Source organism: Eptatretus burgeri, chromosome 4 (genome assembly GCF_056783735.1).
Source record: "Eptatretus burgeri isolate ZD-2024b chromosome 4, Ebu_testis_v1, whole genome shotgun sequence".
In the NCBI taxonomy this organism is placed as follows: domain Eukaryota; kingdom Metazoa; phylum Chordata; class Myxini; order Myxiniformes; family Myxinidae; genus Eptatretus; species Eptatretus burgeri.
In genome coordinates, this window is record NC_140964.1 from 136,148,697 (window position 1) to 136,170,118 (window position 21,422).

Consider the following 21,422-nt stretch of genomic DNA (forward strand, 5'->3'; position numbering starts at 1 on the left):
TCGGCAATTGATTGAGAAATTAATTATTTTACGAATATTTATTTTAATTCTGCAATTAATCAATCAATTAATTATTGTACACCACTCCCTCCCAATTTCGTCTCCATGTGCTGCAAGGTGGCATCGCCGGGCGCCGAAGGTGCACCGGCAATGTCGCGCGCTGGAGGATTGTTATTTCTAGATTTGGCATGGGGGTTTGGGTTAGTACCGCTATTTTGAAAGTACCGCTACTTGTTTTTCTTGTTTCTGCAATTTTTTAAGTAATAAAATGCTTCATGCTTCACATATTTTGTTGTTGTTGTGTGGATTAAATCCATCAATGTTATTAAATTCGGTTTGTGGAACATTCTACCCAAAACCCCCTCAACCCTGGCTTTTGATTCATTCCATTATGTGAATTACCACATATCATGTGTGGAAATATTGATGCGATTATCATTCAAAAAACTTTTACAAATCAAAATTCACTGGTTGTAAAAGTTTTCAACCCCTGAGGTCAGTACTTGGTGGAAGCACCTTTTACAGCAATGACAGCTACAAGTATTTTTGAGTCGGTCTCGACCAGCTTTGTACAGTGAGACGGTGAAATCTTTGCCCATTCATCACGTGGAAACTGCTCGAGTTCCGCCAAGTTTGATGGGGATCGTCGATGGACTGCAATCTTCATGTCTCGCCATCAATGTTCAATTGGGTTCAAGTCAGGACTTTGACCGGGCAACTCAAGAACATTTATTTTCTTCTTATTGAGCCCCTCCAGTGTGGCTTTATCTTTGTGATTCAGATCATTGTCCTGCTGAAATGTGAATCTCCTCCCCAGTTTCAGATTCATGGCTGAGTCGAGCAGGTTTTCATCAAGGATTCTCCTGTATTTTACACCCTCCATTATCCCTTCCATCCTGACGGGCTTGCCAGTCCCTGCTGATGAAAAGCAGCCCCGTAACATGATGCTGCCACCACCATGCTTAGCAGTTAGGATGGTGTTGACTGGGCGATGTGCAGTGTTCGGCTTGCCCGACATGTAATGCTTTGAATTCAGACCAAAAAGTACAATTTTTGTCTTGTCTGGTCACAAAACCTTTCTCCACATGTCTGCAGTATCATTAAAATACTTTCTCACAAACTCCATATGAGCTATTACATGTGTCTTTTTCAGTAATGGCTTTTTTCTTTCCACCTGTTTATAGAAGCTGGCTTTGGGAAGGGAACGGTCTCTCGTTGATTGATGAACACTGATCCCCCATCTCAGACAGAGAGCCTTGCAGATCTTTGAAAGTCATTGTTGGATTTACAGTGATATCCCGAACCAGTTTCCTGCTTGTCCGGCTGCTGAGTTTGAATGGGCGACCTGATCTGGGTAGAGTCTGGGTGGTATGATACGTCTTCTTACACTTCTTAATGATGGATTTCACCGTACTCAACGGGTAAATGAGTGGCTTTGAAATCTTCTTATAACCCTCTCCTGAACGGTACTTCTCCACCACTTTATGTCTGACTTCTTTGGAAAGCTCCTTGGTCTTCATGTTTACCTTGTTGGTTGACCGAGTGAGTTGCACCATAAAATGCCTTAGATCAGTCTGGGAGCTTAATCTTTAATTTGAACCACTGATTACATGCAGGTGGAACCGATTACACTTTTTTTTTTTAAACCTTTCAAACAATTTGATCCTGAGGTGATTGAGGGCGAATTAGGGAAAGGGTTAGAATATTTACGAAACCGAGAATCATTTGATTTTTCTCTGTGAATGAAACTTATTCACATTTTATCTGCATTTTAAGATATTTATCACATTGGAGTAGTTTGTGAAGCCTCTATTTATTAAGTTTGATTTGAAAGCATCATGAAATAATCACAAGTGGCATCAAAATGGGAAAACTTTGGACGGGGGTGAATACTTTTGCAGGCCACCGTATTTACATGCGTGCGTGCACGTGCACATGGACACATGCCAAATATGTCTGCTCCTGTGCTACTTTCTCCACTTATGGAGTGTTAAACCATTGCCCTTAATTAAGGCTTGATTCATGCTGTGAGCTTCCCTTTGGGGGTTCACAGTACAGCACATCGTGATTGTGATGTCATGGTGTTGCTGTCGGTTGGACAATGCATTGTCATATTACATTATATGCTCCAGCTGTGTGCTCACAAAGCTACGTGCCTTCCCCGCTGTGCGTATTGGGTCATTGCTGAGTGTTTGAGTATGTGTGCGGCACTCAGGAGAAGATAGATTGTCGTCTTGTGGTCATACCTCATGCACAAGGCCAGGATGCATGATCATACCATAAATGTTGGGGACCACTGGCCATCATCAGATGGAGTGCATTCCCACCAAAAAGTGTTCCGACATGTCATCCCATAAGGGAGTATATACCGAGGTCTATGCCTCTGAACTGGAGTGCAAACCATGAACACCAGTGCTACACCAGCACTTGCTGCAGGGGATCTGACCAACAGGGGGTGCCCACTACACATCCACCTTGTTGGGGGTACCCATTACCCTTGCAGCAAGTGCTGCACACGGTTTCGTGGTCACCATTCCAGTCGTTCTGTCATTCGGTCCTTTTGTTGGTAACGCAAGTTGACTCTTATGTTTCACTATATTCTGGTGAAGGTATTTATCTTTATTCTACTGGTGTTAATTAATGTACAGATGTTATATTTGCTGAGATCTAACCCTTGATTTGCAAACAAGTTTTGGTGTATCTGTAACTGGATGATATTAGAAATTATACTAAATCTCGAACACCGTGTACAGTGCGAAACTTTACCTTAATCGCAAACCAGGTTGAAATATGTAGTTGTTTTTTTGAAAGTAAGGGCCTTATCAGCTTGTAAACATTTGATTATAAAATCGCACGTGCGCGTCCACGCACATGCCAAGATAGTTTTAAACATTTTGTCTCAAACAGACCCTCCTGGCCTTTTTGCCAGAGTGACAGCTAATTGGGTAAAAAAAAAAGCCCAATATTGATAAAGGGGTGCTGTTTCAAGCCATGAGAAACTGATTTTTTTTTTTTCTGCTCAAAGGTGGCTACACATGAGAAGGATCAGACAATACTGAGAATGTTCACCTGAAATGTTTGTCTTTATCTTGAGGTTCTACTGCTTCACCAGGCAATCCCCACTCATCCACGCCAATGTCGATAGGGACCTGTCCAGACAAATAAAAAAAAATTGTACTCGTCCTGCTCTTCATCAGCTAATATTAGCTCAAACCTCCATTACAAAGCCCATCAGTTCAACAATCAATGAGATATCTCCAATCAAAAAAACAATCGGCAAGGGTAAGCCTCCCCTAGTTTTAGCTTTGGCGATCACGTGTCTGGGTGGTGTTCGTCTCCGGACGCGTCAGGGCGGTGTTTGTCTCTGGATGTGTCGGGGTGATGTTTATAGTACGACCGGGAGAAAATGTATTTCAGTCATTATTTTGTTTTCATCTTCGCTGTTATTTTATGAAGAATCATTTTGATGAGACAGTACGAATCATAATCAACACTCCACCACACATCTGCCTTCCCTTCCTCTCCCCTCAAGCTGCCTTCCCTTCCCCTGAATTTGAGACCAGCAAGACACCCGCGCTCTGGCTGAATGCACTGATCCTGCGGTCAGTGAACTACAAGGCAAGGCTGTGTTTCAATCAATTCCTTTTCACAGACATCCATGCACACTGTTGAAGTGTGGAGTCAGTAAGTTGATTTAAAGAATGTTTTAAATTACATCGAAGATACATCTGAGCAGGTTTCCTACTGATATATCTTGATCACATGACTGCAGCAGGATGTCAGTGAAGGGATTTTCCCATTGTTAAGGAACAATCCAGCTGGCTGCGGGTCATTGGAATCTTATCATTGGGAGGAAGACAAGATGGCTGGTTGTCACGAGCCAGGATCGGCATACTTATCCTGCTAATGTGGGACGCAGCATGTGAAAATGGGGAATGTGAGACATCAGTCACACCGCAGGAAACACACGGGAAATTGAGGACGAGAATCATGATGTTTATGGAAACACCCGTCGGTGCACGAACCCTGAGTTTTATCGGTTCTAACGCACCTCCCTCTATTTGAATGTGCTATCATGAAAGCACAAGGTTGATAAAGCTTGATTATTTATATGCAATCAAATTTATCATTTTTTTTGCGGAAGTACAACTCAATGTACGAGTACGAACGTGGTGAGATTCCCGTACGTCTGTACAACAAGCAAGATCTCAAGAGGTGTGAATAATGGTCAACAGCAATATTAATTTCTGAGATAACTCTTTGTAACCCCAAATGTACAACTATAAATTTGGGTTGGCCTGTTTTGTGTTGTCCTCTCAACCAATGCCTCATGATAGTCAGATCCCCACGCTCACATTCCATCAATATTTATCTCTTGTCTGTTAATGTCTTTGAAATTCATGTAAAACTACAGTGATGTCGACTGATGTCTCTGTTCTGCATATAATAAATATGTACAAGCTTCACAATAAGTCCGAGATCAATGTTAAAAATAAAATAATCTATCTATAATTCCAGCAATTTCTGTGTGTGTGTGTGTGTGTGTGTGTGTGTGTGTGTGTGTGTGTGTGTGTGTGTGTGTCTGCGACCGCCGTTTCTCGACAACCACCAGTCCGATCTGATTTAAACTTGCCAGGAATATTGCCGGGGATCCGCGGATGTGCCTTTTCAAGGTTTGATATTAATCGGACGAGCGGTTCCCAAGTTACGGCCATTTTATTGCTTTTTTCAGTGTTGGAAAGGTGTACATATCGCAGCTGAAGTGTCGTTCCACCTTATCATGCCATTTTTCCCAAAGATATCTCAGAATATTGAGAACAGCATATTAATAATAATAGCACAATAATTGTTAGTAATAAAAAGAATAACGTGATGCAATGACCAATGTCTGTCAACCAATAACGACTTTTATATTGTCTGTCAACCAATAATGACCAATAACGTCTGTCAACCAATGACAGGACACGGTACTATGACGTCACAATGAATCTTTTTTTTTTTTTTTTTTGCACGATTGACATCACAATCGAAGCTGGGGACCTGAGTATGTGCCTTTTCAAGGTTTGATATCGTTCTTCATCCGTTTCAGCTGTTTCCCAAGTGTTTCTCAAGGTTTGAAAGCTGTTTTTTCCCAAGGTTTGAATGAATTGTTCAAATTATTAATTAATCCCAAGGTTTGAATTTTCCCAAGGGAAACAACTTTTTCCCAAGGGTTTGAAAGCTGTTTTTTCCCAAGGTTTGAATTAATTGTTGTGCTTGGTAGACATTTGTGAATACATTTACAGAGAGAGGGGTGAGAGAGGAGGGGGGGAGAGATTGGATGGCGAGAGAGGGGGAGAGGGGGAGCAAGAGAGGGGGGCGAGAGGAGGGCGAGAGAGGGGAGGGAGAGAGGGGTGAGAGAGGGGAGGGAGAGAGGGGGCGAGAGAGGGGGCGAGAGGGGGAGAGAGGAGGGCAAGAGAGTGGGGGAGAGAGGAGGGTGAGAGAGGGGGCGTCACAATTCAAGAGAGGGGGAGAGAGGAGGGGCGAGAGAGGGGTTTGAGAGTGGGGGCAAGAGAGAGGGGCGAGAGAGAGAGAGAGAGGGGCGAGAGAGGAGGGGGGAGAGAGGAGGGGCGAGAATAGGGGGGAGAGAGGGGGGCGAGAGAGAGGGGGCATCCCAATTCTTCTTCTTCTTCGTTTGATATGACGTCACAATTGACGCTGGGGACCTAAATATGTTTCCCAGGTGTTTCCCAAGTTGTCGCCATTTATGATACGGTTTGTCCAATGTAATTGAAAAAATGCCCCAATCCAGTCGTCGTTTACAAGAGTGAAGGAACGAAGCTGCACATACTGGCACGCACCTATGGGCACGCACCTACGGGCCCGCACTAGTAAAAATACTAATAATAATAATGATGACAATAAAAATAAATAAGGACATCTACACATCTATATGGGTCTGTTCCTCATGCCCGGCCACATCTTCAAAGTTGCAAACTCCATACTCGGGTTACAGATGAAACTTGGTGTGAGAAGCAATATGGACGAGGTGGCTGTGGCCTCAGAGGCCGTTTCGAGGCTGTAAATTGAGGCCAAAGTGACCAATATAGGATTTTTTGGCAAACAGAATGACCAATTGATGTGAAATTGAAAAGGCTGGATTGTTTCTTGGAAATGTGTGATCAAGAGGCGTATTATTTAAGTTTTTCTGTGTGAGGACTTCTAATTATTCTATCCATGATGAATTTGAGATTAAGTCGATTTTAAAAAGCTGTGCTTCTCTGCTCATTCGCTCTCCTCTCTCTTCTCTCCCTCTCTGTCCCCTCCTATCTCTCTCTATATATCTCTATCTCTCTCTCTCTCTCTCTCTCTCTCTCTCTCTCTCTCTCTCTCTCTCTCTCTCTCTCTCTCTCTCTCTCTCTCTCTCCCTCTCTCTCTCTCTCTCTCTCTCTCTCTCTCTCTCTCTCTCTCTCTCTCTCTCTCTCTCTCTCTCTCTCTCTCTCTCTCTCTCTCTCTCTCTCTCTCTCTCTCTCTCTAAATCCCCTTCACTGCAACGACCTGTGTTTTCTCTTAACCATGCACACACGTTCCCTCAACCTCCGTTGCCTGATGTTACACACCGTTTAGCGGTGGGCGGTATAAGTAGATCAGAGCTTTGGCTCTAAATGAAACAAAGTGCAACACAGTTAGTCCATGAAATAATTTCATTTGAAAGATTAACTTTAAGTTTTCCCATCACAGACAGGTACTTTTGCATGATTTTGCCATCACTGGGCAAAATTCAAAGCCAAAACACACACACAAACTACAACAACAATGAAAACCAACAACAAACAACAATGTCCAGGATAGGTGATGAAGGCTTCAAGCTCACTCGGGACTTCTTCTGTAGAAACGCGGGAGAAGCCCAGCCTTGCCGGGATGGGGTCGTCTTGGTGGGCTTGGTACGTACAAGCCAACGCAATGGGTGTGCACTGTCCAACACCTCCACGTATTGACCTATCTTCAAAACTAAGAAGTCTGAGTCAGCAGGTAAGCCTGGAGGGGTGTAGTCAGCCATGGCCGTGTAGATATCATAACTCTGGGGTATGGGAGCACAAAGAAATGGAGGCCAATTTACCTGAAGCCTCTCAATTTTGTGTAATATGACAGACCGGAACAACAAACCCATTACAAGCAGGCCCAGCCACGTTCATTGAACTCGTGGCGAATAAAGCACACACCGCCAGGAAAGAAAACTCCGGACGTGACAAGAACACACCTTGCTTCAGCCATTTCAACATTGCACAAAGCTGAACAAAGTCGATATTTCACCTCAATGCAACAAGGCTACCAACCTCTCCCTCAGACTCTCCCTCATCGGAACCGGATGGTGTCTCAATGAGCACCGATGGAGGATGGGAACGGACGCGTCTTGGAGAGTGTGTCAGCGTTTGCTGATCATCATCACTGCCATCACCCCCGGGTATCTTCAACGTCGCTAAGGAGAGAATGAGGATATTATGGGTGAGATGGTCTAGGACTCTCGGTCATGGGGGAACAATGCTTGAAGAACTAAAGAAGCATAAAAGACGAGCACATATGGGGGCGAAAAAAAACAACAACAAAACAACCTTTGATGAAATGTGTCGTTGTGACCAAGAAAAAATAAATAAATATTAAAGACACAAAAGATAAAGCAATGTTGAGAGTCCCTGGGATAGCCACCTTGAGGTCCACATTGCTCTACATTCCAGTTGATTTTCCCATCTGCATCATATGTCGTCCCGTTTGTGATGACGACTCCATATTCACCTCTTTTTTTTTCTGCTAACGTGGGCAAGCTATTAAATATCTATTCCAACTCTATCCTTCATCTGAAATGATTTCAACCGCCACCGTGCCAGTTGGCTGCTGCTGTTTCTTATGCAGCCTGTGGCTGATGGTTGCATCACTTCTGTAAGGGGGGCTGTGCCGCTGATGCAGTGCCCCCTGTTACCAATAAGCTGGTACTCATTTTGCTGACTTCGGAAGGATCCATCCATCCATTGGGACCATACTCTGTGCAGAGCGTCGGTGCTGCCGAAGCAGTCTCCTTGGCTATTGGGCACAATCCTGGACGGGTCGCCACTCCGACACAGAATACCAGCAAGCTGGTACTCATTTTGCCGACCCTCGGAAGGATGACAGGCAGAGTCAAACACACGTGGTGTTAATTCAGTGGCGGGACTGTGGTTTGAACTCAAAACCCTCAGATCTTAAGCCAGCCGCCTTAACTCTTAAGCCAACAACAGGCTGTCAGTTGGCTGATAGCCCGATTGTAACAACTAGTCACGACAGTGCCGTGAAGGCTTTCCGTGAGTCCGTTGGTCTAACATACTGAAAGATGTTCGGTCCCTCAAATATCTGTGCCTCACCATTAGGCACAATCTCTCCTGGGCAGACCAGAGATAAGAAGGCTGACCTACAAAGTGAGCAGCAGATTAGATATCCTTCATCGTGCCAAGTCCTTCCTCAATAAATATGAACTTCTCATCGCCTATGCGGCCCAATGGCCATGCGGTTCAACGTCCACTCCTTTCTCTTGCGAGGCTATAGTGACCGCATTTCAACACTAACACCTGCAAGCGATGAAATCCAAAACTCTCAACATTATTAGTGTATCCTGTAAAGAAGAAGGGGGGCACAGGCCTGGTGATCCTTTGTTGTGGACAAGTTGGTGGCATCTCCACCTTTCTCCACCACCTCTTTCAGCCCTCTGCTCCCCCTGAACCTCAAGAATGCACAAATTATTCCAGGAGCATTCCAAAATCCAGGATTACGACTCGCCCTTTGACTCGGTACAATCCCGTTCTTCCCCTTCTGGGTTTCAATGTCACGGTGAGCAACTCATTTCGTCTTTAATACTCCTTTGTGATTCACCTTCTTGACATTCACCCCACTTACTTGTTTATTATGTAAATATTTTTTTATCCTTACCCATTCATTCATCTTCTTGTTTGTGTCTGGTTGTTTTTGCCAGCATCTGCTGTTTGCACTTCTGCCTTTATATCCTCTTTCACCTTACTCATTCATGAACTGAGATTTTTTTTTTAAGAAAAGAAAGGACAAAACAAGTAAGAAAATGTATGTCTCGAAATATAACAAGTCTGGAGACGGCGATGGTTCACGAGCAATGTACACGGTTCGCCTTTCTTATTTTTTTTTTGACCTTCGAGGGGACGCCACGGGCAAACTGGCGGGAATCGGGAAAAACGTAATCGATGAAAGTTGTCGTACTCGAAGAGCACTACTTGCACACCAACTTTCATTCGAAACAGTTGAAAACCCGAGGAGCTCGGTGCCCACTTTATTGATTTTTTTTGACATTTTCTAAGTTCGTGACCTTGTGACCTTGACGTTGGGATGAAAATGAAAAATCGAGCTCCGTGGGGCTATGCAGGTGCAATTGGGCTAACCAAATACCGAAACCCCTGCCAGATTCGACAAACCCCCTCGGAGAAGATGTAACTTGAAACCGGCTACCCCCTAAAAACGCATGTTTTTTGGGCGTGGCTCCACCCATAATGGGCGCAGCACGCCCATTCTCAGGAAAACACAACTAGATCATGATATAAACTTCCCACCAAAATGTTATTAAGATCGGATCAAAACCCACGGAGCTATGCCCGGGACAGACAGACACACACCCATAACTAATATAGTGGTCACTTAGTGACGCGTGAACCAATAAATACAATTTACTCGAGCTGCCAAGTTTGAAACTCAAGTGAAGATTTTAACTTCTTCTCAGCTGTTTTTACCTCCGCCACCGAAGGTGAAGGAGGTTATGTATTCACCCCTCTCTGTCTGTTCGTTTGTTTGTGTACAGGATATCTCAAAAAGTTGTCGACGGATCCAAATTACATTTGGTGGACATGTTGGGTGTGTGACAAGGACGAATTGATTCGATTTTGGGGAAGATCCAAATCCGGATCTGGATATGAGAAATATTTAATTTTTAAAGCGATTCGTCATCATTGAGATAGGTCTCAAAAACGATATATAGCATGATATTTCAAAAATGTATTGGGCCCGGTAATGTTCTCGTGGATCAGGCATCACGTGCTGGAGGTATGCGCTCTACTGAGTGCCCTTCTAGTTAAATATCAAAGAGGCCAAATATAAGTTGAAGGCACTTAAACTTGATAGTGTTGGAGACTTAAACCCATGACTGCTCAAACTACTTCCATTCCCAGGAACATCACTGGCTAACTTGTGAATGTAGTTTAGGGAATGAATTCAATTTGTACACAGAAATCTCGGCTAATGGAGGAACTATACAAAACAGGAAAGCAGGTTCACAGACTGATGGTGGATCAAACACGAACGTGGACACAAAGACATCACACATAAGTTATGGATGAAAGGCATAAAGGAAAGGGAAGGGGTTGGAGGAGAGGGGGGGAAGGGTGTGCATGCGAGAAGGCACAAGATGATGTGGGAAGCACTCCATAAGGATTAGAGGGAGGGGCACGAGACAACAGATGGGGATTTGGTTCCACAGATGAGAGATTAGAGAGATGAAGGAGTAGAGGTGAGCATTCAGGTAATAATAGTGGAGGGTAACCAGGTGTGTAATTCTAGAAAGAGTGCAGCTTGGGCAGCCTGGGGGAAGACTGGGGGATAGAGAGTGGGAAGATTGTCACAGAAGTAAAGTTATGGAAAACTCCAACGAAATGTAAAAATAAAATAAAAAATAAAAAAAATCAAGAAAAAGCATCTGTATCGATGTGATTTCAAGTGATGTTGAAAAACCGAAATGGCCGCTTGAGGCCGTTACAATATTAACAGGAAGTGAGTTCCATTGTTGAGAACATTTCCATGAAGAATGCTCAATTTCCAGAGGTCTTCATCCTCATGAGAGGAACGAGCCGGAGATTCCTGTTGTGAGACTGTATCTCTCTTTCAGGACAGGACAAGAGATCATTCCACATTCCAGCTCTTCCACGATCCTTGACGTTGTATCCAAAAAAACAAAACAAGAGGGAAGCCTTGAGAAGCAGTCCACGATGGATGCAATATATCAGAATATTAGGAATCCCCAAAACATCTCCATGATTTTCCACAATCTCTCAAACCATCACTTGCATCTCTTTATCAGAGGGATTGAGGAAACGGAGAAGGCTGTCCGAGTGCGACGTCGAGCAATGATCAAAGATGAATTTAATTCACAAAATAATATCCTGACTGAGCGAGGTGGATCTCATCGAAGATATATTTGGAGACAGTTATAGATCCGTGATAAAACCAGTTTGGGAAGAACATTACGTCATTCCCAAAACCTTAAAAAAAAATGTAGTGGCGACTAACTTCAGCCGCCAATTACAAAAGGAGTTTGAGACACAATCTGATAAAAGCTGACGAGTTGGTCACGGGGAAAATGTTCTGCACACATCAAGAGAATCCTTCTGCACCATTGTTAGTGGCACCACCGAAAAAGAATGATAATAACCATGCATTTGGGAACAAGAGGGAATGGGAAGCAATTGGCATTGGAAATTTAGGGGACTATCATGATGTCTACCTTGTGAAAGATATCATTCTCGCAGACATATTTGAAACATGAAAGAGCTATTTACATCGATAATGATTCATTGGGATTAGACAGAACATATTACGAGACATCACCTTGGCTCGCCTGGGCGACCTCTGAAAATTGCAAACCATGCAAAGTGCAAACAGTTTCCCGGCATTCATACTTCCTGAATGCTTCAGCAATCTCAATGGGGTGGCATTTATAAGAAAGAGCTGAATCAGACTTTGAAAATTTGAAATGTTGAACCAGACTCGGTGGTGTAATGGTTCGAGCATCCACACCAAGTCTGGGAGGTCCGTGGTTCAAACCCCAGCTGGGTCATACCAAATGCATGAAAATTGCAGAGAGGGGCAGTCAACCTGTAATTTGGGAGTTCTTCCAGGAGGAAGTTCCTCGAAGAATGAGGGGAAGTCAACCTGTAATTTGGGAGTTCTTTCAGGAGGAAGTTCCTTGAAGAATGAGGGGCAGTCAACCTGTAATTTGGGCATTCTTTCAGGAGGAAGTTCTTGGAAGAATGAGGGGAAGTCAACCTGTAATTTGGGAGGTCTTCCAGGAGGAAGTTCCAAGAAGAATGAGGGGCAGTCAACCTGTAATTTGGGCATTCTTTCAGGAGGAAGTTCTTGGAAGAATGAGGGGAAGTCAACCTGTAATTTGGGAGGTCTTCCAGGAGGAAGTTCCAAGAAGAATGAGGGGCAGTCAACCTGTAATTTGGGCATTCTTTCAGGAGGAAGTTCTTGGAAGAATGAGGGGAAGTCAACCTGTAATTTGGGAGTTCTTCCAGGTGGAAGTTCCTCGAAGAATGAGGGGAAGTCAACCTGTAATTTGGGAGTTCTTCCAGGAGGAAGTTCCTTGAAGAATGAGGGGCAGTCAACCTGTAATTTGGGCATTCTTTCAGGAGGAAGTTCTTGGAAGAATGAGGGGAAGTCAACCTGTAATTTGGGAGGTCTTCCAGGAGGAAGTTCCAAGAAGAATGAGGGGCAGTCAACCTGTAATTTGGGAGGTCTTCCAGGAGGAAGTTCCAAGAAGAATGAGGGGCAGTCAACCTGTAATTTGGGCATTCTTTCAGGAGGAAGTTCTTGGAAGAATGAGGGGAAGTCAACCTGTAATTTGGGAGTTCTTCCAGGGTGAAGTTCCAAGAAGAATGAGGGGCAGTCAACCTGTAATTTGGGAGTTCTTCCAGAAGGAAGTTCCTGGAAGAATGAGGGGGCAGTCAACCTGTAATTTGGGCATTCTTCCAGGAGGAAGTTCCTGGAAGAATGAGAGGCAGTCAACCTGTAATTTGGGATGTCTTCCAGGAGGAAGTTCCTGGAAGAATGAGGGGGTAGTTAACCTGTAATTTGGGAGGTCTTCCAGGAGGAAGTTCTTGGAAGAATGAGGGGCAGTCAACCTGTAATTTGGGAGTTCTTCCAGGAGGAAGTTCCTGGAAGAATGTGTGTATTTGGAGGAGCTGGGGGAAAGTCCTATTACCAATATGGGACTTTTGAAAATGAGGTATGGACACTAAATGAGGCCTTTTGCGCAAGTGCTGTGTGTGTGCTTACTCTGACTCGGTTCGGCTCGCAGGGCACTTAGAGCCTGCCATTAATAGCACTCAATCCGTAATTTTATTCGTCTTTTAAACATGATTTCAGCATTCAAACGAAAAGAGTGGAAATTTCGAAACGGTTCACCATAATTGTTCTGTTCCTTAATGCAAAATGGACTCACAAAAAAAATATAGGGATATACGAGAAATATCAACAAACCTGCGGCCTTTTACGGGCGCATATCGGAGGTAGTTTTGGCGACATCGACAGCAACATAATCAACCTTTTGGACGAGTTAGTCAGGAAGTTCTCAAACCGTTCCGTTGTGCAGAGGCACACCCCTTTCTCACAGGCATGCTTACACGTACTTTCAGCTTCTTATTTTTTTTTATGACCCATGTCAAATCACCCGAACATGCACTGATCATCCAACTGTGACGCGACCGAGACATACCTTGAGAAACTTGACTCGAGACAATCTCAGAGATCTGTGATGTGAGCCTGTGAAGGAGATCTTTGGAGAGGACATACGAGCCAGATATAGAAAATTCTTTCTCCGCTTTGCCCTCTGTATCATGTTCCTCGACAGGAATTGTTTCTGCAAACAGAAAAGGCACATTTAAGGCTGGATGTGTTCCCAGCCAACAAACATTTCTGTAATCTTCAAATGATTGAGTAAACTTCACTGATGAAGAACATTCTCGAACGTGCAACGGTGGAACCATTCCTGAATTTTTTTTTTTAATTAATAATCTCAGCCACTTATTTTACCCAGAAACCCTCGTCTGTTGCTCGTATATTCTCAAATGGATTTGTTCATCTTGATTTTAAAAGAACAAACTGCAAATTTCAAAGCCACCGTCACCGGGACAGTGATGACTCAAGTTAATGCTACTTTTATCAATGTCCTTCTTCAATCATAAGTTGATCATCTGTTTTTCAGGAAATGAATTGGCTTTTATGCAACACGTGCCTTCTTGAGCATTGTTCATTGTTCAGCAACACTTGTCTTACACTGAGGTATATACACTGTATGCCTGGTGTTGGCGTAATGGTTAGGGTGGTGGGCTTGAGAATCCAGGATCCTGAGTTCAAATGCTCCTCGGCTGTTGAATTAACACGAGGTGGGGTTGACTCTGCCTGCCATCCTTCCAAGGTCGGCAAAATGAGTACCAGCGTGCTGGTATCCTGTGTCGGAGTGGCGACCCATCCAGGATTTCGCCCAATAGCCAAGGAGACTGCTCAGGCAGCACCGACGCTCTGCACAGAGTATGGTCCCAATGGATGGGATGGATATAACTATCTTAACCACGAGAATTGCATCCCCATCACTTCACTGACACATTCAATCAGAAGACACCATGGCGGACTTCATTAACATATTGCGTGTCTATCGGTGAGTGACAATGAGGATGTAAAATGAAGTGAAACACGAAAAAAAAGGATCTTCAAAAACACGTCGTTGTTGTTATTACTGCTGTCATCGTCGTGACTGTGGTTGTTGTCCTGATGAGTAAATTGACACAAATTTATGTTCCAAATGAATCTATTAGCTTTCCAACCAAATTAATATATTGTTAGCTTTAGAATGAATAATCAAGTGTGACTGAAAGACAGACATCCTATATGTCTGTCTGTCTGTCACTGACAGACAGACATCATGTATGTTGTCATCATATATAATATATATATATATATATATATATATATATATATATATATATATATATTAGGGTGCCCCCCCCCCAAAAAGTTGGAAATGTCTTTCTCCACAAGGCTGCCCCTCGTCACCTATCAAACCTGAAGTCTGCATGCACAAATATTTCGAGGTTGGTCCCATTTGCACATTTCATGATTTTTTTTCCATTCAAAACAAAAAAACCCCGAAAATTTTCAATGTTTTCCATCAAAATATGATGAGTTGACAGTGCTATCATGAACAATGAATTAGAACTCTCCAGTGTCAGAGAGGGTAGTACAACAGGACAGAATCCTCGTTCGTCAGATTAACGTGGCAGAGCTGAAGTAGCTCTCCATAATCCTCTTGTGGGGTCTGGTTCTTGACCAGTCCACGTAGAATGATGTCATCTCCAATCGCAGACCATCTGGCATGCCAATGAAGAGCTAGTGACTGGTGTGCCGGAAGTAAGCCTCGTTGATGGAGGATCAGATCTTCTGGAAGCATTTGAAGAGCCATATGTCACACCCATCGGTTGCTCCCAGGGTGATGGAGAACACATCTGACAGCATCACTTCGAACACGTGCACATAATTCAGGCAAGCTCCTTGTCCAGGGCCTTCTCAAGGAGGGTGAAGGTGCTCAACCTCAGCCCGGTGTTCGGGGCCATCATGTTGAAGACCAATGCCTGGACCATGAGCTTCAGCTTGCACTAAAGCAAGCACTCCAATGAAAAGGTTGATGAGGAATGACAGTCTTGGCAAGCGATCGCTAATCGCTGATCCGTCACATTAAACATCTCCCGGAGATGCCCGAAATGTTGTCTCTGTATGAATTGGACAAATGAACACTTTTATAGCAGTCAAAACCTCTGCTGAGTTCACTTCTGGAGTTTAAAATCGTAATTTGGTTGATTTTAAGAGATTCTAAAGGTTATGGCATGTGTGGAAATGAAATAAAACCACAAACGCCGGTATCTCCAGGTGTTCAAATTTTGGGTATTTTAACCCGGGCGTTTCTCTCCGGGCATTTGGAAATGGGCACCTGCACCCTCCTCGAGAGTTACAGTGTCTCGAGAGGCAACCCACTTCCCATGGACTGGTGTACTGTTTGTAGTGACGGTCCATGGTACTCCTGGGAGAGGGGGGGAGGTGATGGAGGTCACACGTCACACAAAGACATGGGTCCTCCTCCCACTAAACATCTTTGTAGTGCTTGCACAACATTGCACGGCATGGCCCCTCCAAGGGGACATGGTGCAACCGGCGGTGGGTATTCCACCGGAGGTCCCGAGCCACTGGAACACTCATGATAATGCATTGCCTATTTCAACCTGTCCTGTATTGACAACTGGATTTCAACTCCATACAATGCACCATTTGATGTGGAATTAAACTGAATGTTTTTTTTAAAAATCATAGCCCGTTGAGCCATTGTGTAGAAACAGAGTAAACCTCACTATTCTGCGTGTTCGTTCATTGTTATTATGGCCAATCGGGATCCACAGGTGGGTTGACCTTTTTTGGTGTTCTCATCGAACCGGATGGCTCATGACGCTTGGAACTCAGAATCAAAACTCTGCACGCCCAATATGTATTTCTTTGTCCATTGTCTCCTCATGTCCTTGAAATTCACATAGAAGTCCACCAATGTCTACTGATGTCTCTGTCCTGCACGTCAATCGTGTTAAGCTCCTTCACAAGTTTTCAATCAGAAAAATAAATCAAAAAGAAACGTGCAAAGGTGCAAAGTAGAGAAAGTAAATCCGGGGCGGGAGGGATACTGCATGCCGCTCTCACGCGTACACTCGATGGTACGGGGTACGGGGATTCCCGATTATGGAAAGAGTAGCGTTCGGGGCGGACACGTGGAATAATTAATGTTTCATACAATGATCAGTCAAACTGCACTCATCTGCTCATTTCACGACACGCTACTCTAATGTAGTCTGAATCAAATCTGCCACCGCAAGAGAAGACAGAAGCACTCCCAGGAAACAACATTTAAATGGATCGATTGAAAGAGTGTTTGGTACCTTCCAAACCATTTTGATAGGACATGTGCTGGGGTTTTGGAGAATCAGCGACAATTTTGTTGTGCGAATCCCAAGCACATCATGCCCGGAAGTAAAATTGAAATGATATGCAACAAAAGGCATTACACCAGAAAGTACACAAGATGAAATGTTACCGGCATCTGGTTCCGCTTCTGGAGATGGAACAGGAATTTCTTCGGGGACTCTTCTACAAAGAAAGCATCAGGTAGCACGTGAGAGACGATCGAAAAATGTTCATCATTTCCACAGCAATGACTTTTGTCATATATATGTATATATGTACATACACTACCGGTCGAAAGTTTTAGAACACCCCTGTTTTTCCAGTTTTTACTGAAATTTAAGCATAGAACAAATAAACAATTGCAGATAAAAAATAAATCATGGAATCGTTTTTTTTTTTGAACAAAATTTAATCGAAATTTTTGACTCATAATAGTTGCCACCTTTTGTAGATATAACAGCCGAACATACTCGTGGCATTCTTTCGACAATGGAAATGGAAAATTGTTTGGAAAGTTCTTCCCAACACTGTTGCAGAAGTTCCCACAAATGTATTGCACTTGTAGGTTGCTTTGCTTTCACCCTTTTTCCAGTTCATCCCAAACCAGTTCGATGGGGTTTAAGTATGGAGACTGTGCTGGCCATTCCATGATTTGAAGCCTACTATCTTGTTATTTTCTTCTAAGGTAGTTCTGACATAGCCTGGAGGTATGTTTTGGGTCGTTATCTTGCTGTAGGATGAACCGCTGACCAACTTGGCGCAGACCAGAGGGTATTGCATGGTGCTGCAAAATGCTGTGGTCGCTCTTTTGATTCAGGGTGCCAGTCACTCTGTGCAAGTCACCGACTCTGGATCCAGCAAAAGAGTCCCAGATCATCACGCTTCCTCCTCCATGTTTGACAGTTGGTATCTCGCACTGCGAAACCAGACTTTCACCTCCTCAATGGTGTACAAAAACCCTGCGTGATGAACCGAAGATTTCAAATTTTGGTTCATCGGTCCATAAGACCTTCTTCCAGTTTTCAGTAGTCCACTGGTGGTGCTTCATGGCCCAGGCAAGCCTCTTTTTCTTATTTTGCCATCTTTGCAATGGTTTTCTTACTGCCACTCGACCTGTCAAACCTACAGCTCAAAGTCTTCTCTTCACAGTTGAAACTGAGACTTCCTTACTTCGACCAGTGTTAAGCCGTGCTTGAAGCTGCTGTCCTGTGAGCTGCCTTTCACGCAACCTGTTGACTCTCAGAAACTTGTCTTCTGATTGTGCTGTGGCTTTGGGTCTGCCAGACGTCTTCCTGTTTCCTCCAGTTCCCAAGTCCCTTTTGATTGTGTAGGAAACTGTACTCACTGACACCTTGGCTTCTTTGCAATTTCCCCAAAGGAAAGACCGACACTTTTATGGGTTATAATGGTCTGTCTGTCTGTCTTCCTTTGTTAATTGTCTTTTCTCGCCATCATGATTGCAATGTACTACCTCCTGCAGTGCAATATTGTCCAAGGAATTCTTCCGAGGGTGTGGCAACACAGTCTGTTCCAACACTGATTTATACAGACAGAGGGTTTGTAACTAATCAACAAAAGTTAGGACATCTGAAGGAATTATTTGTATCGACTTTCAAGGCTTAATTTACTTCCATTGCTGCAGAACAGCTGCAATTGCTAACCCATTACTTGTTCCCTGAAAAGGGCCTTTTTAACAACTCTGGAATTTACAATATTTTTTAGTTTTTGGAAACCTCAACTCTTTTTTTTAAAAAACCTTTGGCAGTTTACTGCTTAGCTTTGTATCATTTCAGGTTATTCACTGGACTTAAACTGCTTAAATTTCAGTAAAAACTGAAAAATGGGGGTGTTCCAAAACTTTTGTGTGTGTGTGTATGTATGTATGTATGTATGTATGTATGTATGTATGTATATATATATATATATGTATATATATATATATGTATATATATGTATATATATATATATATATATATATATATATATATATATATATGTATATATGTATGTATGTATGTATATATATATATACATATATATATATATATATATATATATATATATATATATATATATATATATATGTATATATATATATATGTATATATATGTATGTATATATATATATATATATATATATATGTATATATATATATATATATATATATATATATATATATATATATGTATGTATGTATGTATATATATATATATGTATGTATATATATATATATATATATATATATATATATATATATATATATATATATATATATATATATATATATATATATATATATATATATATATATATATAACCCGGGCGTAACCTCAACTTTTTCAGTTTTTACTGAAATTTAAGCAGTTTAAGTCCAGTGAATAACCTGAAATGATACAAAGCTAAGCAGTAAACTGCCAAAGGTTTTTAAAAAAAAGAGTTGAGGTTACCAAAAACTAAAAAATATATATATATATATATATATAAGTGGCGTGCGCCTGTAATCCGGCTACTCGGAGGCTTGGGTTGGAGGATCGCTTGAGGACGGGGGCTCAACGCTGGGTCGTGCTATGAGAGTGTGTAGGGCAGCCCGGAATCATGGCGAAACCCAATCCTTATCCCTGTGTCGTAAGAGGCGGCCAGGGTTGCGCCAGGAAGGGCATCTGGCGTAAAACCTATGCCAAATCAGTATGCGGATCATCCGTATAACAGCGACCCACAATGGGAGCAGCCGAAAGACGAACAACAACAACAACATATATATATATATATATATATATATATATATATATATATATATATATATATATATATATATATATATATATATATACATACACAGGGTGAGTCAGAAGTAGCACCTGATTTCTGTCAGTTGATTGTTTGTTTGCCATTTGTATTACAGTATACAAGAAGGTAGAAATAAATGAATGACATGTTTATCTAACCATTTATTCAAGAAAAAATTATTGCGGAACTGTACCAAGCTGTTTTACTTGCAATTTTCAAAGTGCCCTCCCTCATGGTCGATGCACAAATGCAGCCGAGCAGGCACAGAGCGGCACACACGTCTGCAGAGTTCGATTTCAATTTCCTCAAACTTTGCAGTGATTTGAGCCTTTAATTCCTGAATGGTATGAGGCTTTTCACGACAAACAAGGTCTTTTCTGAGCCCCCAGAGTTCGAAAACCCGGTTCGATTCCCACAAGTTGAAAATTTGACCTTTATGGCCTTTAAAGGTCAAAGGTCAAGGATTATGACCTTTGGTGCAAAACTTCCTCTGGAACATTCCAGGAAAAATATAACGTCATATAGGCTATATGGCATTTCGCACTCCTCGGATTATCCATACTTTGATGAAATCAGCGAAAAACAAACTTGAAGGGGGCGCCACGGGCAAGGTGTTCGATATAGAGCAAAATGGTTTTGAAGACTTTAGGTGGGGAATGACCTCAAGATTATGCATAAAAAATATTGTCATCCTAGCTCTCAAAGATTGGGCAGTCGTATGATTTATATGTCAAAATTTGCAATTTTCTAAGTTTTTGACCTTGTGACCCTGAACTTGTGACGAAAATGAAAAATAATCGGACAACGACAAGTTTTTGACAATTCATTTCGCTATTAAAATACCGATGAATTCATTCCATTCAGTCCATTCCCTAGGAGAAGATAGATTTTTAATGCGACTACCCCCTAAAAATGGCTATTTTTGGGGCATGGCTCCACCCGCAATGTGCGTAGCACGCCGACATCCAGGAAAACACAACTCGTCATTGATATCGAACACATAACCAAGTTTCATCAAGATCGGATCAAAGTCCACGGAGTTATGCACTGGACAGACAGACACACAGACAGATAGACAGACAGACAGACACACAGACATAACGAATATAGTGGTCACTCTGGCTGGTGCTCGTGAACCAATAAATTCTGAAAATTAATAATCTGCAAGACAATTATTAACAACATGACTTCCCAGAAAGAATCTGACAGCCAAAAAAACAGAAATCAGGCACTACTTTTGACTCACCCTGTATGTATATATATGTGTGTGTGTGTGTGTGTGTGTGTGTGTGTGTGTGTGTGTGTGTGTGTGTGTGTGTGTGTGTGTGTGTGTGTGTGTGTGTGTGTGTGTGTGTGTGTGTGCAGTGGTTTGTTGGAGCTGTTTTATACAAATTAACAAGAGATAAGTTCTAGAAAAGAAGTGCTATATTAAGTCCGGACTAAAGGTGAAAGGAGGTTTTGCTTTCATCCCTGTTTGTTTGTTTGTTTCTGTGTGCAGGATATCTCAAGAAGTTGCGATGAATTTGGAAGACATTTGGTGGGAAGGTTGGGTGTTCGACAAGGACGAACCGAATAGATTTTGGTCAAGATCCAGATCCAGATTCGACAACGACTTGAACTACCAGAATTTTTTCAGTGATTCTTCACCATTGAGAGATGGAGCGAAACAAATTTATGGCATGATAAATCAAAAAGTTGATGACGGATTTGGACGACACTTGGTGGACACATTGGGGATGCAATGCGGAAGAATTGATTCAATTTTGGTGAAGATCCGAATCCGGATCTGGATACGTGAATTATTTAATTATTTTTAAAAAAAACTGATTCTTCA

General features: G+C 42.5%; 1 protein-coding gene across 1 annotated transcript in view; it reads right to left on the minus strand.

Moving 5' to 3' along the window:
- Window positions 1-21,422, minus strand: part of OBSCN (obscurin, cytoskeletal calmodulin and titin-interacting RhoGEF) — a 498,370-nt gene that overhangs the window by 203,422 nt on the left and 273,526 nt on the right. The window contains exons 68-72 of the mRNA XM_085876584.1: window positions 16,931-16,983; window positions 13,517-13,660; window positions 7,317-7,459; window positions 6,854-7,060; window positions 3,070-3,149 (exon numbers count right to left, since the gene is read on the minus strand). Of these exons, the coding sequence (XP_085732710.1) occupies window positions 3,070-3,149; window positions 6,854-7,060; window positions 7,317-7,459; window positions 13,517-13,660; window positions 16,931-16,983 (627 nt within the window). The remainder of the gene's footprint in view (window positions 1-3,069; window positions 3,150-6,853; window positions 7,061-7,316; window positions 7,460-13,516; window positions 13,661-16,930; window positions 16,984-21,422) is intronic.